We start from the raw sequence: 25,965 nt of genomic DNA on the forward strand, positions 1-25,965 counted from the left end.
GTAGGCTACATGCCCAGCACAGAGCCAGACATGGGGCTCCATCCCACAACCCAAGATCATAACCAAAGCCCAAATCAAGAGTAGGCTGGTCAACTGAGCCACCCAGGCGGCCCCAAAATTAATTTAACACAAATGGATACTCAAATGAAATAAACAATGTTAAGATCCACAACCCAACAAAAATGGGCAAACAATATGAAGCAAGAAATCATAGAAGAGGGGATCCCTGGGTGGCTCAGCAGTTTAGCATCTGCCTTTGGCCCAGGGTGTGATCCTGGAGAACCAGGATCGAGTCCCAAGTCAGGCTCCCTGCATGGAGCCTGCTTCTCCCTCTGCCCATGTCTCTGCCTCTCTGTGTGTGTGTGTGTGTGTGTCTCTCATGAATAAATAAATAAAATCTTTAAAAATAAAAAAATAAAATAAAATGAATAAATAAAACAAAAAAATTGAATAAATAATAAAGACTACACACACCCCCACCAAAATAATGGACTAGATAGATCAACTGTGGTACATCAATACAATGAAGTACTACAGCACCTATTAAAAAAAGAAGGTAGTTGTATAATTACTGATCTGTAAGGATACGCCAAAAGAGGAAAAAGAAAAATGCCCTATACTATGTACTGTATGCCAAGATTTGGGTGTATGTGAGGGGGTGGTTGTTTAAGTTTATGAGTGGGAATCCTATACAATCTCTGGAAGGATACAAAGAAACACACTAATGGAGAGAAACTGGAAGTGGCAATGGAGAAGAGGAGACACCAAGCTTTCATAGCATGCCTGTTTTTGTCTTTCAAGTTAGAGACATTCATAACAGTTTGTTGGTCTTTTAAAAAACAAAAAATATCAAGATGAATAGAGTAATATAGTACCTAACATTAGGAAAACTAAGGAGGAAATGTTTATTGAAATTCCAACCTCAAATGAAAATGAAATCAACAATAAGTAGTTTTAAGATAAATTTCTATTCGAACTTTTCCCTGAAAATCATAAAGCAAGAACTATCACATTTTTATTTTGTTTATGGTCTACAGTCATAAGTAGCACACACAGCTCTTAGAGCCTGAAAGACACTAGAGAGAGCAGGTCATCCTGCCACAGCAGTATTTTGTTGTTTAGAGCCCTAAACCCCAACAACCCCCACCCTAGCCACTCCCCTCCTGTCAAAAGATAGATTTCTCAACCTTCCTTCCACTGTCTAAATACCTGGAGCTAAGATGATTCCTTAAGTGAAAAAAAGATGCCTTCAAAATGGATAGCCACCAGTTCACCATTAATTGTGGGAATTTATTTATTTATTTATTTATTTATTTATTCATGAGAGACACAGAGAGAGAGGCACAGAGACATAGGCAGAGGGAGAAGCACGCTCCATGCAGGGAGCCTGATGTGGGACTCAATCCCTGCACCCAGGATCATGCCCTGGGCCAAAGGCAGGCGCTCAACCATTGAGCCACCCAGGTGTCTCAAAGAATAGCTATTATAGAAATTTTTGCAAAGGTAAAAAAGCATTTAAATAAGTTTCTTTCCCTTCTCTGTAAATTTGAATAATTTTAAAGTTTAATACTTTCATTTATGCTCTCTCAGATATTATTGAAGCTAAAGAGCCCTATTTCTTTCACTTATTTTGTTTAAAGGGCTTCAATATTTTTAGTAATGGCTGTTCCTTTACTACCATTCATCTAAAAAAACAAAAAACAAAAACAAAAAGCCAACACCCACATTCACTTCCTAATTATTTCAACTACCATCTGCTTAAATGAGATCGAATGTCTTCAACCAGTGCCAGGCCATGTGTTAAAAGCAGAAATCACTCAGTCCTTGCCACTGAGGGCCAGGGTGGCCCTTTAGAGGGAGCAGTTGGGAAAGATTATGCACATTTATGCCTTTTCCTGAGGAGAGAGTGTAGCTTGCCTTGGGTTCCCAAAGAGTCTTGGAAAAATTTATCAAGTAGGTAAAGGAAACCTTCAGAACATGCAGGTTCCTTTATTACCCCATTTAACCTTCCTCTCTGAGAGGTGAGTCTTACTGTTCCCAGATAAGGAAAATGAAACAGTGAGTTGCAATAACTTGCCCACGATCATATTAAAGTCAATAAAAGGAATTCAAATAATTCAAAACCAGGTCTGTCAAACTCAAGAGCCTAGGTTTTCTTCATTACACAACTCCTCTCACACTTCATACATTGGCCTTGAAAAATGAAAAGTCAAACAGATCTCTCATGCAGTTACAAAATAAACCTAAGAAGTTAAATGATGTCTAAAAATATATAGCATGCTACATATACTAGCATGAAATTAGGAAAACATTGGGAAAGAGCTTTAAGATTTTTAGCAGTGATTAACTCTGGAATTTAGGGAGGTAAGACAGGACTAATTTGGGGGTAGGGATATCTTTAAATAATTTTAAGTGATTATTTAAGGCATTGGGTTGTTGTTGTTTTACTTTTTTGGCCCAACTTGGGGCCTGAACGCACGACCTTGAGATCTAGACTCTGACACTTAACCAACTGAACCAAGCAAGCGCCCCTACTTTTTGCGTCATGGCATAAACTAAATTCTCTCTAAAAATCCCTTCAACTCTATGTTTCTAATAATTAGCCCTAAGAGTTGTCAACCACCAAATGGGAATGTGAGGACAGGAGTGCATGCTTGCCAGACCCAGTGGGAGCCAGTGAAGGAAGAACTGCCTGAGGAAATACTGAAAGGTACCAAAAATACTCTCTCTCAAGACCAGCTATCAGCCTTAGTTGATTTTTAAAATATGAATCTTAATACCTCAAAATATAAACCTATCCAGTATTTTGAGAGGTTTTTACATTTCCAAATACAAATTTTACAAACTTACAACATTTACATTTTCATGTGCCTTTTTGTTTTCTTAAATAGGTGGATGGAGTTGGTGGGGGTTTCATATATTTTTTAAATCAGAAAAGTGACTTTAGCTTTGTATAAATAATTTAAAATAGTTTATATACTAAAGCTATTTTAGTCTTTCAAAGCATTATTCTGGATAGCAAACTTTTCCACACATTAACACTGCATCAATCATTCATCTCAAAATTCTGTTTTAACCATTTTGGACCAAAGCCTTTAAAATATATATTACATAATGATGGCTCCTTAAATAGTAGTCTGTTTCACTGTGTTAGAACAAAGGAATGAAATGAAATTAGGGGTTTTAATTTTTAACAGATAAAATGATATATTACTGTGCACTAGAATATAATTAGATTCTGGAGTACATCTCCACAATATGCCTATATTCTTTTTTCGGGGGTGGGAGGGGCAGAAGGAGAGGGAGAGAGAATGTTAAGCAACCTCTGCACCAATCTCATAACCCTGAGATCATGACCCGAACCAAAACCAATATTTGGATGTTTAATTGTGCCAACAAGGTATCCCCTTCCTATATTCTTTATGACAATAAACTCTTAATATCTCAAAATATAAACTCTCACAGATGAAACCTTATTTTTATTTCAAGCATGAAATACTTGTCTGAGACTTCCTAATTTTATAGCACTGTCTTCCAAAACAGACCATGCAGACCCATATATGGGAATTCACTATATTAAAATCAGTGTCAGGGTGCCTGGTTGGTTCAGTCAGTTGGGCCCCTGCCTTCAGCTCAGGTCATGATCTCAGGACTCCCTGCCCAGTGAGGAGTCTGCTTCTCCCTCTCCTTGCCACTCCCCCTGCTTGTGCTCTCTCGCTCTGTCAAATAAGTGAAAAAAATCTTTTTTTTTTTTTTTTGAAAAAAATCTTCAATTACATACATATATACAGTGTCATTTCAAATTGGTAAAGGAGGGGATGCCTGGGTGGCTCGGCGCTTAAGCATCTGCCTTCAGCCCAGGGTATGATCCTGGAGATCTGGGATCTAGTCCCGCATCGGGCTCCCTGCATGGAGCCTGCTTCTCCCTCTGCCCGTGTCTCTCATGAATAAATAAATAAAATCTTTAAAGAAAAAAATCGGTAAAGGAGATAAATGATTTCATATTATTTCTCAAAGCATACAGGAAAAAAAGAACTGATATCCTGTAGCATCTCTCTGATGTACCAAGACTGAAAAACAGAAAATGAAAACCACAAAGAACTAGAGGTCCTAAGTAAAATTTTCTTCATAACCTTGGCAATGGAAAAGATCTAAGTAAAATAAGTGCAGAAGCTATTTTTTAAAGGAGAGGAAGATCAATTTGGACCGACTTCAAAAGGCCACATTTGTACGAGCTTCAAATGAGTCAGAGACTTATTTGCAAGGGTTTGTGAACAAGCAGATCACAGTTAAAAAAACATGCTTAACCTCATTCATAATAAAAGAAAAGCAAATAAAAACATATACGGGACAACTGGGTGACTCAGCAGTTGAGTGTCTGCTCAGGGCATGATCCCAGAGTCCCGGGATCAAGTCCCATATCGGGCTTCCTACATGGGGCCTGCTTCTCCCTCTGCCTGTGTCTCTGCCTCTCTTTCTGTCTCTCATGAATAAGTAAATAAAATCTTAAAAATATATATATCGGGATCCCCGGGTGGCGCAGCGGTTTGGCGCCTGCCTTTGGCCCAGGGCGCGATCCTGGAGACCCGGGATCGAATCCCACATCGGGCTCCCGGTGCATGGAGCCTGCTTCTCCCTCTGCCTGTGTCTCTGCCTCTCTCTCTCTGTGTGACTATCATAAATAAATAAAATTAAAAAAAATATATATATATATCATCTTTAACCTACTGGATATAAAAAGGATGATTTAAAAAGAACAAAACAAATCATACTGTGGGCAAACAGGTCCCTCAGTACAGTCCTGGGAAGCCTAATTGGTAGAGTATTAGTTTTGTAGGAGTATTTAGCACTATCAATGTCTGAATACACATTCACTTTCACCCAACAATTCCACTGCTAGTTTACTCTGAAGATATTATCACTCAAGAGCAAAAGCTATTCACCAAACTACTGATTGTTACCACGCAAAACTACCTAAGTGTCTACAAATACGGAACTGGTTAAATAAACAATGCTCATCCATACAAGGTAAAACTACAGCTATTCAAAAGAATAAGGTAGATCCACATCAATATGAACAGATCTCCAAGGTATACTTTAGAGGAAAAGACAAACATCTAGTGCAAGATGAATGTCTCAGTATAAATTAAAATTGTATTCATATATAAGCCAGTATACTGGCAAAATTTTTTTCTGAGGATATCCTCAAAATTGTTTACCATGACAGAGGTGAGCCTAGAAGCTGGAAATGAATGAAGACTTACTTTTCATTTTACTATGTGAATGTATTACTTTCATTTAAAAAAAACAAAAACAAAAAAACACTTTAAAGTTGATTAATTTATTCTTAATTTTGGGGTGAGATCACGGTATTATTCTTACTCATTATTCTACTACTACACTGTAGGAGTTCCTATTCCATGTCATCTTTTCCCTTTGCCCTGCTCTATAGACCTCTGGGTCTGTCCCCCTAAATCTTTATACTCACATTTTCTATTGGATTGTAGTAGAAGCAGGAGATACTAAGCATGAGGTTTTGTAGCACTTCTCATTTATTTCCTTCTTAAAACAATTCTGAAAATGAAAATATCTCACTTAAATTTGGTCTCAGTTTATAACTATGGCTAGGACATCTACCAAATCACTTCACCAGTTTGAAAAAACTCAAGCATGGATAACTAACTATTCACAAGTGAAATCAGATGATCAATATCTCCTCAATGAAAACAGATACAAAAATCCTCAACAAAATATTAGCAAGGGGTACCTGGCTGACTCAGTCAGAAAAGTATGCTACTCTAGATCTCAGGGTTGTGAGTTCAAATTCCACACTGGGTGTAGAGATTACTTAACTAAATAAAACTTTAAAAATAATAAAAATAGGGCAGCCCGGGTGGCTTAGCGGTTTAGCATGGCCTTCAGCCAAGGGCCTGATCCTGGGGACCCGGGATCGAGTCCCACATCAGCCTCCCTGCATGGAGCCTGCTTCTCTCTCTACCTGTGTCTCTGCCTCTCTCTCTCTCTCTGGGTTTCCCATGAATAAATAAAATCTTTAAAAATAAATAAATAAGGGGATCCCTGGGTGGCGCAGCGGTTTGGCACCTGCCTTTGGCCCAGGGCGTGATCCTGGAGACCCGGGATCAAATCCCACGTCGGGCTCCCGGTGCACGGAGCCTGCTTCTCCCTCTGCCTGTGTCTCTGCCTCTCTCTCTCTCTTTATCATAAATAAATTTTAAAAATTAAAAAAAAAATGCTGGCAAGTCAAATTCAACAATACATTAAAAGGATCATACACTGGGATTAAGTGGGATTTATTCCAATGAATTCAAGGATGGTACAATAACCACATATCAGGATGATACACCACATAAACAAAATGAATGATAAAAACCATGATCGTCTCAATAGATGTAGAAAAAGCATTTGGTGAAATTCAACATCCATTTTATAATAAAAACTCTCAGGGCACCTGGGTAGCTCAGTCTGTTAAATGTCTGACTCCGGATTTTGGCTCAGGTCATAATCTCCAGGTCCTGAGATCAAGCACCATGTCAGGCTCCCCACTCAGAGTCTGCTTGAGATTCTCTTCCTCTGCTTCCACCCTCCCCCCAACACACACACACACACACACACACACACACACACACACACTCACTCTCTCGCTGTAAAATAAATCTTTAAAGAATAAAATAAAAACTTTCAACAAAGTGTAGGTAGAAGGAACATACCTCAACATAATAAAGGCCATATATGACAAGCCCACAGCAAACATCATACTTAATGGTGAAAAACTGAAAGCTTCTCTTCTAATAAGAACAAGACAAGGATGCCTACCATTGCCACGTTTATTCAACACAGTATTGCAAATCCTAGCCACAGCAACAGGCAAGAGAAAGAAAAAAAGGCACCCAATTAAAAAAGGAATAGGCATCCAAAACTGTCAGTTTTTGCAGATGACATGATTCTACACATAGAAAACCCTAAAGACTCCACCAAAAAACTCTTAGAAAAAGTGAACCCACTAAAGTTGCAGCATACAAAATCAATATAAAGAAATCGTTTGCATTTTTCTACACTAATAAAGAACTATCAGAAAAAGAAATTAAAAAAAAAACACCTAAAATGGCATCAAAAAGAAAGAATACCTAAGGAATAAATTTAAGGTAAGAAACACACACACTGGAAACTGTAAGACACTGTTGAGAAACACTGAAGACAACACACATATATGGAAAGATATTCTGTGCTCATGGACTGGAATAAACTCATGGATTAAAATAATTAACATTGCTAAAATGTCCATAATACTCAAGGCAATCTACAAATTCAATGCAATCCCTATCAAAATTCCAATGGCGGGCAGCCCTGGTGGCGCAGCGGTTTAGCACCACCTGCAGCCCAGGGTGTGATCCTGGGGACTGGGGATTGAGTCCCACATCAGGCTCCTTCATGGAGCCTCCTTCTCCCTCTGCCTGTGTCTGTGCCTCTCTCTCTCTCTCTCTCTCTCTCTGTGTGTGTCTCTCATGAATAAATAAATAAAATCTTAAAAAAAAAATTCCAATGGCATTTTTCACAGAACTAGAATAATCTAAAATTCATATGGAATTACAAAAAACCCAAGATAACCAAAGTAATCTTAAGAAAGAGAGCAAAGCTGGAGGTATCACACTATCACACTCCCTGACTTCAAACTATACTACACGGCAGCCCAGGTGGCTCAGCGGTTCAGCACCGCCTTCGGCCCAGGGTGTGATCCTGGAGACCTGGGATCGAGTCCCACATTGGGCTCCCCGCATGGAGCCTGCTTCTCCCTCTGCCTGTCTGTCCCTCTCTCTGTGTCTCTCATGAATAAATAAAATCTAAAAAAAAAACCAAACTATAGTACAAAGCTATAGTAATCAAAGGTATGGCACTGACCTAAAAACTGATACACAGATCAAAGGAACAGAGTAAGAGAGCCTAGAAATAAACCCATGGATATATGGTTAATTAATATATTACAAAGGAGGTAAAAATATACAACGGGGAGAAGACAAGTCTTTAATAAATGGTGCTAGGAAAACTGAACAGTCACATGCAAAAGAATGAAACTGGACTACTTTCTTATACTATACACACAATTTCACTAAAAATGGATTAGAATTGAATGTAAAACCAAAAACTATACAATTCCTAAAAGAAAACACAAGTTGGGATGCCTGGGTGGCTCAGTCGGTCAAGCATCTGCCTTCATTCAGTTCAGGTCATGATCTTGGGGTCCTGGGATCGAGCCCTGCATTGAGCTCCCTGCTCAGTGAGGAGCCTGCTTATCTCTTACCCTCTGTCTCTCCCTTCTCTTGTGCTTGCTCTTTCTCTCTGAAATAAAGAAGTAAAAATCTTAAAAAAAAAAAAAAAAAATACGAAATAACAAGTGTTGGAGAGGTTACAGAAAAAAGGAAACCCCTGTATACAGTGGAAATGTAAATTGGTGCAGTTACTATGAAGATCAGTATAAAGTTCTTCAAAAAGTTAAAAATAGGGCAGCCCGGGTGGCTCAGCAGTTTAACACCGCCTTCAGCCCTGGGCCTGATCCTGGAGACCTGGGATTGAGTCTCACATCGGGCTCCCTGCATGGAGCCTGCTTCTTCCTCTGCCTGTGTCTCTGCCTCTCTCTCTCTCTGTGTCTCTCACGAATAAATAAAGTCTTAAAAAAAAAAAAAAGAAAGAAACTTAAAAAAAAAGGTAAAAATAGAACTACCACAAGATCTAGCTATTTCACTTCTGGGTATTTATCTGAAGAAAATGAAAATTCAAATTTGAAAAGATATTTGCATCCCTATATTCACTGTAGCATTATTTACAACAGCCAAGATATGGAAACTATCCATCAATGGATAAGGAAGATGTGATATATATATACACAATGCAGTGTTACTCAGCCATAAAAAAGAATGAAATCTTGCCATTTGCAACATGGATGGACCTAGAGGGTATTGTGCTAAGTGAAACAAGTCAGAGACAAATATCATATGATTTCACTTATATGTGGAATCTAAAAAACAAAACTCAGAGGGAATAGATAGGTGGTTATTAGAGAAGAAGGGGGTTGGAGGTGGGCAAAAGTGTAAAGGAAGTCAATTGTATGGCGATGGATGATAAACAGACTCATGGTAGCAATCACTTCGTAGTGTATGCAAATACTGAATTATTATATTGCACATCTAAAACTAATATAATGTGATATTACCAATTTTACCTCAATTAAAATATACTGGAAAAAAAACCCCTAAGCCTACTGTTTGAGATATATGGAATTTACAAAAGAGGGTTAATATAGAATACATAAGGCTAAGTTCTGAGTAAAGGGAGGAAGGAAAAAACCTAACATCTATCTACTAATTGCTTTGTGCTAAACATTTAAAATACCTTATTTAGTTTACCTTACAATTCTAAGATAGTGAGAAATGTCACTCCATTATACAGATAAACTAAGGAACAAAGAAGGAAGAGGGAAAAAGTCCATTATTTGAGACCTACATTTGTTGAGCGTGGCATGGAGGTAATGCTTCTATGGGGGATGTCCTAAAGAATCACATTTGAAGTTAAGAATCATGATGACTACCCAAGTGTTCACTGACAGATCAACAAATGTGATATATAATACATACATTAGAATAATTATTCAACCTTAAAAAGGAAAATCTTGACACATGCTAGAACATGGATGCACCTTGAAAACATCATGTTTAAGTGAGGGCTCCTGGTTGGCTCAGTCGGAAGAGCATAGGACTCTTGATTTGGGGATGATGAGTTCGAGCCCCATACTGGGTGTAGAGATTACTTAAATAAACTTTAAAAAGGGGTGCCTGGGTGGCTCAGTCAGTTGAATGCCCAGCTCTTGATTTCAGCTTAGGTCATGATCTCAGGGCCCTGAGATCAAGCCCCACATGGGCACCCTCTCCCCCCCCCCCCCCCCCCCCGCTGTGCTCAGTGGGGAATCTGTCCCTCTCATTCTGCTCCTCCCTAGCCCCTCCACCCCCAGCTAGTGCTCTAAAATAAATAAAGAAAATCTTTTAAAAAATACATCTACAAAAGTGTTTATATATATCATGTTAAGTGGAAAAAAAAAAGACACAAAAGGACACTGTGTGATTCCATTTATGTGCGATACCGACAATAGTCAAACAGATAAAGAAAATAGAATAGTTGCCAGGCGCATAGGGCAAGGGGAATGGAGAACAGTTTCAGTTTGGAAAGATGAAAAAGTTCTGGAAATGGATGACTGTGTTGTTTGCACAACACTGTTGATGTAATTGATGTAATTAATGCCACTGAACGGTATGCCTAAAAAGGGTTAAAATGGTAAATTTTATGTTATGCATATTTTAACACCCCCCTCCCAACATACACCTGAATCATGATGAATGTATTTTGGTTTAGAATGTTCTTCAAGCCTTTAGCAAATAAAACCTAACTTTATACCAGCCAGTAGGAATTAAACGTAAAAATATTCCGGTTGCTAGGATTACTGAATTGCTCCATTAGCAAGATAAAGCAGTTGAGTCAGTAGTAACTGGGATTCCACATTCCTAGAACAAGGCCTAGGAATAGGGCCAGGAAAAATAAGCCTATTCTCTTCTGACAGAATGGTCTTTGGGAAAGAAGAAGAAAGGAAAAGCAGAGCCCACTTCTGAGAAAACTCAGGGGCAGTGGTTCTCAAAGTATGGTCCCTGTGGACCCTTCCAGGTAATGTGTGCAAGCTCAAACATTATTTTCATAATAATACAGAGATATTATTTGTCTTTTGATGTTAACATTTGCACTAACGGTACAAAAGCAATAAAGGGTAACAGTGCATGCTCCTTAGAACAAAATCAAGGCAGTAGCACCAAACTAGAAGTCATGGTTTTCTTCACCATCATGTACTCTGAGGGTAGGGGAGCATTTTTACTTATAAATGCTCTTGAGGAAGCAATAAAGTTACGAATCTGTATTAAATCTCAACTAATGAGTACATACCCTTTTAACTGTGTGAAGACAAAGTACACATAAAGCACTAATGCTGCACATCAGTGTAATGGGATCTTTTCTTTTTTAATTATTTATTTATGGGGGGGGGGCAGAGACACAGGAGGAGGGAGAAGCAGGCTCCATGCCGGGAGCCCGACGTGGGACTCAATCCCAGGCTCCAGAATCACGCCCTGAGCTGAAAGCAGACGTTCAACCCTGAGCCACCCAGGCATCCCAAAATTTAGGATTTTTAAAAACTACCTGCTACCATGAGTTTGACAGATTCCCAATACTTAAGACTTCTCTATACGACATAGGGACTAAAGTCAATAATATTGTAATAACACTGTGGTGACATAGAGACTACACTTAACAGTAGTGAACACTGAGTAATGTATAGAATTGTTAAATCACTATGCTTTACACCCAAAACTAATATAACGTTGTTAAAAAAAAAAAAAAAAAAAAAACTCCCCTGATGACATCAGTGGTGATACTAACATGATTTTGATATAAGAAAATGCGTCAACATTTAGAAGATCAACACAATTTGGTAAACCAAATGACTAGTAGGCAATGTTACAAAATGACACATGGAGAAAGAATATCCATTCAAAGTGTAAAACAGACAATTACCATTAGATTTTAATAGTACTGGGATCCCTGGGTGGCTAAGTGGTTTAGTGCCTGCCTTCGGCCCAGGGCGTGATTCTGGGGTCCCGGGATCGAGTCCCACGTCAGGTTCCCTTCATGGAGCCTGCTTCTCCCTCTGCCTGTGTCTCTGCCTCTCTTTCTCTCTCTTCTCTCTCTTTCATGGATAAATAAATAAAATATTTTTTAAAAAATCAATTTAGATTTTAATAGTACTAAAAGTTCAGTAGAGTTTCAGATTCCACATTGGCGACTAACTAACTTTCAAGAACTACTACTTGTCAAGTTTTGATGTAGTATCAGAATTTCCACAACTGTCTATTAAAACACTACTCCTTCTCCTGGTTCCACCTACATATATGTGTAAGGCCAGACTGTCTTCGTGTACTTCAACTACAATGGCATACTGCCAAAGACAGAATATGAGAATTCAGCTATTAAGCCATTCATTAAAGAAATCTACAAAAACATAAAACAATGCCACTCTTCTCACTTTAAACTCCCCCCTTCATCTATTTCACCCATGCCCCCACCCATCTCCCCTCTGGCAACCATCAGTTTGTTCTCTGTATTTGGGAGTCTGTTTTTTTGGAAAATCAGTATTTAATTTTCAAAAACCATTATTCTGATATGTGGTAAGCAGCTTCTGACACGGCCCTGGATGATCCCAGTGATCCTCCTGGTATTTACAACCTTATATAATCTCCTCCCCTTGAAGGTGGACTAGACCTAGTGGACTGACTTCTTTTTTTTTTTTTCTAAGTTTTATTTATTTATGATAGTCACAGAGAGAGAGAGAGAGAGAGAGAGGCAGAGACATAGGCAGAGGCAGAAGCAGGCTCCATGCACCGGGAGCCCGACGTGGGATTCGATCCCAGGTCTCCAGGATCGCGCCCTGGGCCAAAGGCAGGCGCTAAACCGCTGCGCCACCCAGGGATCCCCTGACTTCTAATGAAGAGAGAATCTGGCAAAAGTGAAGGGATGTCACCTCTATGGTTATGTGACAAAAGATTGCAACTTCCTTCTCTCTTCTGCTGACAGTCTTGGTCATTCTGATGAAGCCAGCAGCCATGTTGTGAGATGCCTATAGAAAGGCCCATGTGGCAAGGAACCAAGGGAACCCTGGAGCCAACAGCTCATAAGGAACTGAATCCTGCAAACAGCTACATGAGTGAGCTAGGAAACGGATCTGTCCCCATCAGGCCTTCGGATGACTGCAGTCCATGAGACCCTGAAGCAGAGGACCCAACTAAGCCACACCCAGATTCCTGACCTATAGGAAGAGTGAGATCATAAACATTTCAAGCATTAAGTTTTGGGGTTACACAGCAATAGATAATTAGTACAATAGGAGTTCTTTTTTTTTTTTTTTTAAGATTTTATTTGGGCAGCCTGGGTGGCTCAGCGGTGTAGCGCTGCCTTCAGTCCAGGGTGTGATCCTGAAGACCTGGGATCACGTCCCATGTCGGGCTCCCTGCATGGAGCCTGCTTCTGTCTCTGCCTCTCTCTCTCTCTCTCTCTCTCATGGATGAATAAATAAAATCTTTTAAAAAATCAAAATAAAAAGATTTTATTTGAGAGAGAGAGAGAGAGAGAGCGCGCGTAAGAGAGAGCATGAGCTGGGGGAGAGGCAGCTGGAGAGGGAAAGGCAGACTCCGGCTGAGCAGCGAGCCCGATGCAGGGCTCAATCCCAGGACCCCGGGATCATGACCTAAGCTGAAAGCAGATGCTTAACTGGCTAAGCCACCCAGGTACCCCTAGATGAGTTCATTTTAAATGAATAATTATTTAAAATTTGCTTTAATTTCTAATACGTGAAATATCAGATATAACCCACAGAAACTCCTTAGGGTTCTCAATAATTTTTAAGTATGCAGAAAGATCCTGAAGTTTAAGAACTGCTGTCCTGGTTATGGTGGAACAGAAAGAAAGAGACTACAGGACACCTGGGTGGCTCAGTGGTTGAGTATCTGCCTTTGGCTTGGGATGTGATTCTGGAGTTCCAAGATCAAGTCCCACATGGGGCCCCTGCATGGAGCCTGCTTCTCCTCCCTCTGCCTGTCTCTGCCTCTCTGTCTCTGATGAATAAATAAATAAGGTCTTTAAAAAAAAAGGGGGGGGGGATCCCTGGGTGGCTCAGCGGTTTGGCGCCTGCCTTTGGCCCAGGGCGCGATCCTGGAGTCCCGGGATCGAGTCCCACGTCGGGCTCCCGGCATGGAGCCTGCTTCTCCCTCCTCCTGTGTCTCTGCCTCTCTCTCTCTCTCTCTAGGTCTATCATAAATGAATAAATCTTAAAAAAAAAAAAAAAAAAAGGAAGAGAGACTAGAAGGCCAACTCACTCAAACCATGGTCTGAGAGGGGTCCTTATCTCAGCACCCTTAACCAAGCAGATCCACCTCTAGGGAATATGACCCTGAGACCAAGTACAAAGACAGGGAGCCAAGAGTGCCACTTCCTCTGGTTCATTCAGAAGCCTCTCCAACAGTACTTGATATACTTCCTCATTTAATCCTCAGAACTATCTTATAGGCAAGTGTGATGAACAAACAGGCTCACACTGATATAACTTAAAGTAGTTTGTCCTTCTCAGTCATGAGCCTAAGGGCTTAGAAAGCAGAGACTGAATTCTTAGCTTTCTCTCATTCCAGAGGATATGCTCTTCCAAGGTTATGTTAAAAATAAATGTGGTGGGCAGCGGTTTAATGCCGCCTTCAGTCCAGGGCCTGATCCTGGAGTCCCGGGATCGAGTCCTGCATTGGGCTCCCTGCATGGAGTCTGCTTCTCCCTCTGCCTGTGTCTCTGCCTCTCTCTCTCTCTCTCTCTGTGTCTCTCATGAATAAATAAATAAAATCTTTAAAAAATAATAAAATAAATGTGGTGATGGTCACAAAACTCTGAATACACTAAAAACCACTGAACTGTACATTTTAAGTGGGTGAATTGTATGTGAATTATACTTCAACAAAGCTGTTAACCAAAAAATTAGTAAATTAATACATGAGTAAAGCCAGATCAATGACAGGGTTCCAAGGAGGGAAATAAACTGGAGGCATAAGTTCTAGGAGTTGTCCCAACTCCTAACTGTTGGCAGCAAAATGCTGCCAATGATCTGTCACAATTATGTTAGGAGCACGGGGAGCACATGGAGGCGTTAATAAGTAAATGAGAAAAAAAAGAGAAACCAGAGCTGAAGGTAGGATGAGGGAACCTGATTTCCCCCACTGGCGAAGAAGCAAAGAGTGAGCAAAGAGGTCTGGAAAAGGTCTAACTGGGACACAGCTTCTTTAGCCTTATGATCTCTCTTGTAGTAGTGTTACTATCTACAGTAGTAGGTGCTAACATCTGTATTAGACTATACACATCATTTGCATTTTAAAACAAGGATCGCATTAGATTTCGCATTTAATTTCTATCTTATAAAGGGTGCTAGATTTTATTATTTGCAAAATCATTTCTAGCTCTAAAACTGTAATTCGGGGATCCCTGGGTGGCTCAGCGGTTTAGTGCCTGCCATTGGCCCAGGGAGCAATCCTGGAGTCCCGGGATAGAGTCCCACATTGGGCTCCCGGCATGGAGCCTACTTCTCCACTTCTCCCTCTGCCTGTGTCTCTGCCTCTCTTTCTCTCTGTGTGTCTATCATGAATAAATAAATAAAATCTTTTAAAAAAATTAAAAATAAATAAATAAAACTGTAATTCAATGATAATCTGCAAACTGGGAGATATCTGCACTAGCCTAAACACCTATCTATGCAGCAAAAATATCTGGAAACCCCAAATTTTAATGCTCAAAGCTACTGAAATATGCTTGGGCCTGACCTATTTTGCAGAGGGGCAGGGGCTGGGTCACACAATCAGTATCTTCAAGCCACAGACTCCTAAGATGTAAAATGGTCTTCTACTTTTATGGGTTACTAAATGGAACACCCCGTCCCAATTTTATGAAGTCATACTTTGCCAGCTCCACGTGCAACAACCATGATGTACCTCTGAACATCAAGCTTTCTCTTTTTTCTTGTCCTACTTACCCAGACCACTTTAGCTCTTTGTTAACACCATGTTGTGTGGACTTTAAGACAGGTTTTTACAAAAAGGTCTCTCTAAACCCTCTATCTTTCGATTCGTCCAAATTATACTTGGGAGGTGCTTTTGCAGGAAGTTAAAGCAGCATATCTCCTAAATCATTTATCTTAAAGTTGACCTAAGGCCTAAGTGAAACAAAAGGTATGAAACCTGAAAGGATCAAAACTCCCCTCAAAACTTCCCAAATTATAATAGCTTTTCTATACCCCTAGTGATCCAACCCACCCTTCAGAGTTTCATTTTCATTTAACAAAAATGATTATTATTTTGACTCACCACTGAGTTTGGGTTACATTCAACAAGGAGCATGTTTTTACTTACTATTCTCAAGAAATGAGTTAAGAGAGCACAAGACACATGACATATGGGTAATGACTTTGGAGCCCCAGAAGTCTGACCTTCGAACATACCACATACTGCCTCCTATGCAGCCATGAGGGAGATCAACGTCAGTTTCCTTATCTGTGAGGTAGGGATGTATATTATCTACCTTCCAGAGTTGTAAGATTAGACATAATCAATATAAACTGAGCATGCAGATTATAATAACATCTGAATAAGGATGCATTTGCAAATTATGCAAAATGCCTACATTCTCACTTTTAATATGGCCCACATGCCAATTGATAAAATCCTTGGCAAAATGTGTTTCTTAGCTACTGGCACATCTTGCCAAACCATTCCATATTGACCTTTCTGAAAGTAGGAAAAGAAGTGGAGAGGGATGCCTGGGCGTGATCCCAGGATCCTGGGATCAAGTCCCACATCAGGCTCCCCATGGGGGGCCCGCTTCTCCCTGTCTGTGCCTCTGCCCCTCTCTCTCTCTTATAAATAAATAAAATCGTTAAGAAAAAGAAAAAAAAGTGGAGAAGTGCTGGTTTAGCAATATTATTTATGACAGACTACAAAGTAGGAAGTTGAGGATAATGAGGGTTGTTCTGGGGGACATTTTTGAAATGTAACAATGCAAATCAACACCCTGAGCAATAAATGCTAAGGGAATTATTTTGAAAAAAATTATTTTGATAGCATAGGAGGACAACACCAGTTATTTTATATATCTTTTCCATCAAGTAATAAAATTTAAGTAGTTTTAAGTATAAAGAGAGTTTCAACTAGGAAATAAATTGAATCATAAAAATATACTCTCAGGGTTCAAATCCTTAAAGGGTCACCTGACCTATTTTATTTTCTTCTGGAAATGCTCCACTTGGGAAACATTTAAACATACCTAATTTTCAATGTTAATGAATACTACATTAAATTTGTATATTACTTTATACATTTAAATACTGTCACATTTGTTATATCAACTAAAAGTTACTGATAATCAGTGTAGAACCAAACAAAAAGGAGCTGAGGGGGAAGGGGGTGAGTGGGGGGAGGGAAAGGCAAGGAATTTCTTTGGGATATTAGATTAAAACTTGCTAGGTAAGCAGAAACTGTCCACTTAGTAGGGTACAGTGGTTGCACAATTATATATCAACTCTAGGCCAACTTCACCAACTCTGAGCTATGTTATTTAAAGCAAGTTTTCAAAAAAAATAAAAATAAAAATAAAGCAAGTTTTCTGTTATTTGACTGAGCCTCAGATGTCATATCTATACACCTGGGAATATCACCTATTCTGCAAAGGTAAGAAGATATGAGAATGTAAGCACATTTTAAGTGCCTAGCACATTGCAGGAGACAGTGAAGACTCAAATTTCTTTCCTTTGAAACCCAACTCTCTGTAAAGTGTAAAATCTGAACAACACATCTACTGAAAAATCTATTATAGTGAATCCTTATGTAAAGAATCCCATTTAAAAAAAAGAAAAGAAAAAAAGAATCCCATATAAGGGATACCTGGGTGGCTCATCAGTTGAGCATCTGCCTTCAGCCTGATCAGGGCATGATCCTGGGTCCAGGGATCGAGTCCCACATTGGGCTCCCCTCGAGGAGCCTGCTTCTCCCTCTGCCTATGTCTCTGCCTCTCTCTCTGCATCTCTCATGAATGAAATCTTAAGAAAAAAAAAAAGATTCCCATATAAAAGCAAATCATACACACCCTGTTTTATGGTATCTAGATTTGACATATACATTCCTACATAAAACTCTAATCAGGGATCCCTGGGTGGTGCAGCGGTTTGGCGCCTGCCTTTGGCCCAGGGCGCGATCCTGGAGACCCGGGATCGAATCCCATGTCGGGCTCCCGGTGCCTGGAGCCTGCTTCTCCCTCTGCCTGTGTCTCTGCCTCTCTCTCTCTCTCTCTCTCTCTCTCTCTGTGACTATCATAAATAAATAAAACTTAGAAAAAAAAAAAAACTCTAATCAATTGGATGGACCTAGAGGACATTATGGTAAGTGAAGGAAGTCAGAGAAAGACAAATACCATGACTTCATTTGTATATAGAATCTAAAAAAAGGGCAGCCCGGGTGGCTCAGCGGTTTAGCACCGCTTTCAGCCCAGGGCCTGATCCTGGAGACCCGGAGTCGAGTCCCACGTCGGGCTCCCTGCCTGGAGCCTGCTTCTCCCTCTGCCTGTGTCTCTGCCTCTCTCTCTCTGTGTCGCTCATGAATAAATAAATAAAATCTTAAAAAAAAAAAAAAAAAAACACACAAATGAATAAAAAGAACAAACAGACCCATACAAAGAATTGATGGTTGCCAGAGGGGAAGGTAGTGGGGGGAATGGGCAAAATGGGTGAAAGGGAGTGGGAGGTACAGGCTTCCAGTTATGGAATGAATTAAGTCACAGGAATAAAGGGTACAGCATCGGGAATATAGTCAAAGATATCAGAACTGTATGGTGACAGACGGTAGCTACACTTGTGGTGAATGTATAATTCATAATGTATAGACTTGTTGAATCACTAGGTTGTACACCTGAAACTAGCAGAACATTGTATGTCAACTATACTTCAAATAAAAAATAAATAAATAAAAAAGCTTTTTGGAGTGCCTGGGTGGCTCAATTAAGCATCCAACTTTGATAGCAGCTCAGGTCTTGATCTCAGGGTCGTGAGTTCAAGTCCCACATTGGGCTCCATGCTGGATGTGGTGCCTACTTAAAACAAAAACACACAGAGGCAAAACAACAACAACAACAAAAAAAACCTACCACCACCACCAATACTTCTCTAGTCAAGACCAATATAAATGACACACATAACATAAAAACACCTTCCAATAACATAGTACATAAATGTAGCATATTATGATCTAAAAACATGGAATTACCAAAGGAATGTGCTACAGCCGGTCTGCTCTCATTACTGCTTTGCCTCTTTGGCCACCATTAAAATGAAATTGACCAAAGTTTGATGATAGACAACAATGTTGTAAATAGAAGATCACTTTGAATATTATTTAATCTCTGTGTCATAAGAGTGGAAATTCAAATCCACAAATAGGGAGAAAAACAAGATAATGAAACGGTTTCTTCCTATCCCATACTCTTGCCTCACCCTGAGTGGACTTCTCATTTTTTCTATCAGGGAGAGATTCTGGGAAAAGAGAAGACTACAAAGCTTGGTAGGTATATTTACAAAATTAATAGCACCCTAAAAGCAAGAGAAATGTATCTTTCATATATTCCCCTTGCCAGAACAAGTAAAATTATACAGGCCCAGGAGTGTGCTGAATGCTTCTCATCAATTCTTATTCTTCACAACAATTCTATGTGGTAGGTATTAGCATCATCGCCACTTTACAGATGATGCAACTGAGGCTCAGAGAGATTGAGAAACCAAGGTTGCACAGCTAATAAGTGGCAGAGAGCCAAGAGTCTTGACTCCAAAATCCATACTATTCACCTAGTAGTACACTACTTATTACCTAGATGAAAGGGTATTGGTTTCTAGACTTGGCTTCACCCCTTGGGCAAATCACTTGACCTTGCTGAGTAGCTTCTCATCTGTAAATGAGGGCAATGACAGCTTCTCCACAGCATCCAGTATGCTGAAAGAGTTAACGTATGGGCAAATATGCTGTAAAAATTATGGGGTGCTTTGCAGATGTAAGATTTTAATTTGAGCCTTGGTTACATATCTTTATTTTTCCAAATGGTTTATTGACCTAAAAACGTTTAATAGTAGTTTAATCATTTTTAACATTCCCAAGCAAAAATCTAGTATTAAACCAAAACAAACCTACCTTAGACATTCTGGAAAAAGCAAAACTATATAGATAGTAAAAATACCAGTAGCTGCCAATGGTTTGGGGGAATAGGAGGAGGAAAAATAGGGGATTTTCAGGGAAGTTAAACTATTCCATATGATACTGTAATGGTGGATACATGTCACTATACATTTGTCAAAACTCTTAAAATGTACAATACTAAGAATGAACCTCAATGAAAATTATGGACTTTTGTTCATGGTAATGTATGGATATTGTTGCATCAATTCTAACAAATGCACCACACTAATGCCAGATGTAAATAATAGGGGATAACGGTGTGTGTGAGGGAATATATGGGAACTCTGTAATTGATGTTCAATTTTTCTACAATCTAAAAGTGCTCAAAAATTATCAAATTTTTTAAATCAACCTCATAAAACAAATTCTACATAGAAATTTAGAGAGTAATGAATGACCTTGGTGGCCTAAAAAAATGCCTGAATACCTGACAATGTATATCCCATCTTTTTAGACTAATATTGTCCAATAGAATTTTATGCAATGATATAAATATTTTTGATCTGCTCTAACTAACACGGTAGCCACTAGCCACAAAGGCTACTGAACACTTGAAATGTGGCTAGTATGAGTGAAGGATGTAATGTTTAATTTTATTTAATTTCAATTAACATTTAAACAGCCACATGCAGCTAATGGCTATCATATCAGATAGCACAGTTTTAGACAATTCAAGAGGCCTCTAGAAATGTACTATAGTATTAACTTCATAAGAAAAAAGTTACCTCAGAGACCATTCAAATGGATGTAGTTATGAAACAATGCCACAATTAACTGAGCTGGCGAAGAATGACTAAGTAGGTGGTTCAAACTAAGAACCAATAAAGTCCATCTCCAGTTGTTTTTCCACTTTAAGTCCCATAATGTAACCAAAGTGACTGTACACTTTTCCTTTAATTCTCTCAATATTTTCAAAACATTCCAATTAATCAAACATCGTTTCTGCTTCCTGAAAAAATACAGTACAAGTCAAATTAGAATTAGGAATATTTTCTCATGTTGGTAACTCAGAGAAAATAAAATATTAAGGGTCATAAAGAAATAAGTGATTTTTGCAGACACAAGATAGTCACCCAATTTTTTTTAAACGAAAATTCAAAAACTAATATTCAATCATGTATTTCAATTCCATGTCATAGTCAGTTGGAAATCAAAAGGAAAAAAGATGCCCAGAAAAACAAGAGCAAAGAAAAAAGGTACATGAGATAAGAAAACAAAAACAGTACCGACACATATAACTATTCATATCCAGCTGTTCCCCAGAATGCTACCTCAAAGGGTCATTACCTCTTATCTCGGGCATTTAAAATGCTAGTTGATAAACCTCAGTTCCTAATTCAGACTTTTGGTCCTTATCCCAGTGGCATAAACGGGAACTTATGTCTTCAATCGCAGTGGCTTTTTATCAGAGCCCTCCCCTGGGGGACCTATGAAATCAAACACTGAGATTGGCTCCCCACCCTCAGGGAATAAATGAAGTGACCGAAGTGACAGTTTTGAATCCCTAGAGTACATTCAGTCCACAGCTTCTTTTTCAGTCTTTCATGTACTGGATCTTTATTTCAGAGTATAAAGAGAGAGGTAACTGAGAAGTAGTAACACCCTTATGCAGGAAGATCTAAAAATACTCGACCTTAGGAACAGGCCCCCGAAAGCCAATTCTTGACACTTTGCTCAGATGTAAACCAAACCTTTGTTCTCCTTTTTCAAGCTCGTAAGTCTCATTAGAAAAATATTTAGTAATTTCACACAGGAGTGATTTTTAGAGTATCCAAATGCATAATTAACAATATTAAAAAGCCCTGAGTGATCAAGCAGGACGTCCAACAAGTCGAACGTTTCAATATGATCTACCGTAAGGAAAAAGAGATGGGATTTCCACCTTTCCAGCGCCTTTCCCCGCGGATTTCCATTCCTGGGCCCTGAAAGCCCTGTACCCCATTAGTTGTGCAATTTTTTTCGAACTCCACCCACTGACTCCAGAACAAGTGGAATTCTCCCATTCTGAAGGTCTAGATTTTCCTGTATCCAGGGAGACATTGAAAACTCCTTGACGTGAGTCAAGTAAGGCAAGGGGGAACGGTCCAGCCTGTCTCCCAGATTAAGAGAGACCAAAGGCCAGGGTGGGGGAGGCGCTCAAGTTTCTGCTCACCCAAAAAAATAAAAGAAAGAAAAGAAGGGGAAATAAAGAAAGAGCAAGAAAGGGGAGGGAGGGCTGAAATGGGAAGACTGGCTATATCACGCAATGCTGCCCCCAACTCTGCGGGACCCAGGTCCACCAGCATCGTCTCTCATCGCCCGCCCCACGTGCAGCCAGGCCCGTGGTGCCCAGAGACAAGCCCGGGGGCCCAGGAGCGGAGTGGCCCCTCCAGCCCCGCGGCGCTCGCCCGCCCGCGCAGTGGCGGGGAGCGCAGGGGGGCGGGGGAAGGGGGGCGCAGTGCAACCCCGGCTCCCGCGCGGTTATCTTACTGCGCAACAGCCTCGCCCGCGCCGCCCGGGCGCACCCCGCAGCGCGCCCTGCGCACCTGCCGGGGGAGAGCAGGGCCAGCCCGTGACCCAAGCAGCCCTCCGACGGCGGCGCCCGGCGCGGGGAGCGCGGCTGAGCACTGCGAGCACCGAGAGCACGCCGAGGGCGGGGGCTGGGAGAAGGAACACCTGGTGTCCGGGGTTCCCCGGTGCCGGCCGCACGTGGCTGTCACACCTGGCGCGCCCCCGCCTCGCACCCCTTCCCCTTCACACCAGGTTGCGCCCCCTGCCCTCTCCCCACCTCTGCCGCGGCGCCCCCAAACCCCAGGCGTCGCTCCCTCTTACCCCATCCATCCCGGTCCCAAATCCCCCCCCCACCTGCTCCCACTGTCGTCACCCCCGGGGAGAAAAAAGGCCGGATGTTAGTCCCGCGGCTAAAGGTAACCGGAGAGAGTGAAGATGTGGACCCCGAAAAATCTACCCGGGCATTCCCCCGGCCGGGCAACAACGCGGACGCCTCCCACACTGACCTTTTGCCGCGGGCTGCGTCGCCGTCCGCTCCGTCCGGCCTCAATAGCCTCCTCGGCGCCGCCGCCTCTTCCCCGCGCTGCCTCCTCTACCCGCGTCGCCATGAGGTGACGGCAGCAGCCAAACAAGCGGCCGGACAAGGGGCACGGAACCTTTCAGGGCCCCCGCGCCCCGCCCCTGAGCCCCCACGGCCAATCGCCGCATGAAAGGCTTCCCACGTGACCGGAGGAGGTTGGCCCCCGAGGGGTTGGAGCGGGATGGGGGTGGGGAGCATTGAAGTCTGGGCTGGGCTTCTGCAGGGCCGAGGGGCTAACACAGGCCGCGCGAGTCTGCGCAGACAGGGAAAAGTACTCTGAAGCCGACTACATGTCCCAGCAGGCGGCGCGGCCACGGCTCACAGGCTCAGCTCAGGATTGGAGCGTTAGGCGGCGTTCTGAAACGGGGAGAGTGTCCACTGGGTTGCGCGTGCTGCCTACTGGGACTTGTAGTTTTGTGGAAGCGATGTACCGGTACCGGAAGGTACTCTTGATTATCCTTTGGGAAAAGTTTAGAAATATTCCAGCGTTTGGGAGAGAGCGGGAGTGGGGGACACGTTGTTGTGTTTTTCTTTCTCCTCTTCGGAATTGAGCCCATATGATTTAGGGATAAGGGGAAATCGTGACTTTCGAGGCGGGAGAGATGTAATGGCTTTCAGAATTTGAGGCTTCTGGCTGGGACACTTGCCCGGAGTCCTGCTCATCCAGCAGAGCTCGCAGCACCGTTTACCTGTCCTGAGCTCCTGCGGGGGGGGGGGGGGGGGCTGCGTCCGATTCACCTGGGCTGAACCGCCCGGTCTCCTAGCACAGTTTTCCACACTTAGTTGGCGCTTAATACATGTTGAATGTATCCTGTTTTCTCCGCTAGTCGTTTCGTTACCGAAATTTTTAAACAAATTAGGTTGGCTGAATCGCTTTTTTTTTTCTTGACAGGATTGGGGCGGGGGGTGCAGTTTTCCTCAGGAATATTCCGTTTCCATCTGATGGAACCAGATCTTTAATGACTGAGCCTCTGAAAGTCATAGATCTTCAGCTATGATCTATGATATATATATATATGATATATATTTAATATGATCTATTAAAGAACTAATTATGAAAATTTGTGTAAATCCTTTACCATTTTTTATTAGAGTTGAGGACAAGAGTGGTAGCAGATGCTGAAAAATTTAATAATAGGGACGCCTGGGTGGCTCAGCGGTTGAGCGTCTGCTTTCACCCAGGGTGTGATCCTGGAGACCTGGGATCAAGTCCCCTGTCGGGCTCCCTGCATGGAGCCTGCTTCTCCCTCTGCCTGTGTCTCTGCCTCTCTCTCTGTGTGTCTCTATGAATGGATAAATAAAATCTTTTTTAAAAATTTAATAATATACATGAGAATAAATTTCAATATTGTGGAAATTCCACCTATTAATATTAATTATTTTTGTAAATTTGGGGAAAAGTACCAGTATTTTATTTCATGGGCAGAACACCTCAATTCAGCATTGAGATTTCAAAACTAGAGCAGTAGATCATGAACCCGTACTCAGATTCTATATAAAGCTGATGGTCTCAGCCACCATGCCTCACCTTCTTAAAGGTAAAATTCCAAGAGAATTTTGCATCCAAGCAAGATGCATAATAAATGTAAGGGTAATACTGCTTCTAACCTGTTCGGGGAACTGAGTATCAAAACAAACAGTAGTTAAATTACAGCACAATAGAACACCATGCAGCTACTAAGAATGATAAACATTTTTTTTTAATTTTGACCTAGAAAATATACATAGCATAGTGAGCTTTAAAAGAAAAAAATTCCAGGGGCTCCTAGCTGGCTCAGGCAGTGAAGCATGTGACACTTGGTCTCTGGGTTGTGAGTTCAAGCCTTAAGTTGGGTGTAGAGCTTACTTTTAAAAAAATTTGTTTTAATTCATTTGGGAGAGGGTAGGGGATGGGCAAAAGGTGTGAAGGAGAGTGTGAAGTAAAGGCTTCCAGTCATGGAATGAATAAGTCACAGGGATAAAAGCTACAGCATGGGGAACATAGTCAATAGTTTTGTAATAGCATTGTATGGTGACAGACGGTAGCTACACTTGTGGTGAGCGTAGCATAATGTATAATGTTGTCAATGTTTTACACCTGAAACTAATGCAACATTGTGTCGATGATACTTCAATAAAAAAAACTCCATTTATATAGAATTGCCTGTATATGTATAAAGAGATATTTAGAAAGATATTAATCAAAACGTTAATAGTATGTTTCCCTGGATGGTGAGATTTGGGAGTATTTCTACTTCATGGTTTTCTGTATTAAGTATGTATGGGGAAAAAGTCGATAGTTATCTTTATTACAAAAACAAAGGAACTATAAGTGACCTCAACTCTTAAAAGATGAAAACTATTTCATTGTATTTTATTTATACATGGTCGTATTTCAAAAGGGATTTGGAGGGATCCCTGGGTGGCTCAGCGGTTTGGCACCTGCCTTCGGCCCAGGGCCCAATCCTGGAGACCCGGGATCGAGTCCTGCATCGGGCTCCTGGCATGGAGCCTGCTTCTCCCTCTGCCTGTCTCTCTGCCCCCCCCCCTCTGTATGTCTATCATGAATAAATAAAACCTTTTTAAAAAAAGGGATTTGGTTATATGTGTGTATGTAGATATATGGATCTATATCACGCTATTCATTCATTCCTATGTATATATGGAGGGAGGGAATGAGGAGAAAGTGAATGTGGAAGAAGGATGGGAAAAATAAGATGAAGTCATGGGTGAGTTGAATCTGTAAAATACAGGCCTTGAGGTCTTGTCCACAAGCTGGAGGTGAACCAGATTTTTATTTGCGCTTCTTGACAACTGAGAAAAAGAGGAAAACACAATTTACAGAGTGATTCACAGCATTGTAAAATAAAAACAAAATGGTTGCTCGAGAGAAACCTGGCTATTACTGCTCCTGAGAGAAATATGAATTTTAGAGGTTCTAGAATATCTTTAATGTAGGCAATGGTGGTTTTTAAGTCTGTCCACAAGTTTGTCGATGGTCCTCCCTGCAAA

The 25,965-nt window shown here is 41.0% G+C and overlaps 1 protein-coding gene across 5 annotated transcripts in view; it reads right to left on the reverse strand.

Annotated features, from left to right (window-relative positions):
* Nucleotides 1–23,113, reverse strand: part of TXLNG (taxilin gamma) — a 55,941-nt gene extending 32,828 nt beyond the window's left edge. The window contains exon 1 of one of the 5 annotated variants that reach the window (XM_072816252.1): nt 22,901–23,113. In XM_072816252.1, coding sequence (XP_072672353.1) covers nt 22,901–23,002 — 102 coding nt within the window. In that variant the 5' untranslated portion in view covers nt 23,003–23,113. Of the gene's footprint in view, nt 1–17,570; nt 17,699–20,629; nt 20,657–22,900 lie in introns of those variants that run through there. The other 4 variants (XM_072816253.1, XM_072816257.1, XM_072816254.1 and 1 more) reach the window with 4 other exon arrangements.
* Nucleotides 23,114–25,965: the final 2,852 nt, after the last annotated feature.

This window comes from Canis lupus, chromosome X, assembly GCF_048164855.1.
Source record: "Canis lupus baileyi chromosome X, mCanLup2.hap1, whole genome shotgun sequence".
In the NCBI taxonomy this organism is placed as follows: Eukaryota; Metazoa; Chordata; class Mammalia; order Carnivora; family Canidae; genus Canis; species Canis lupus.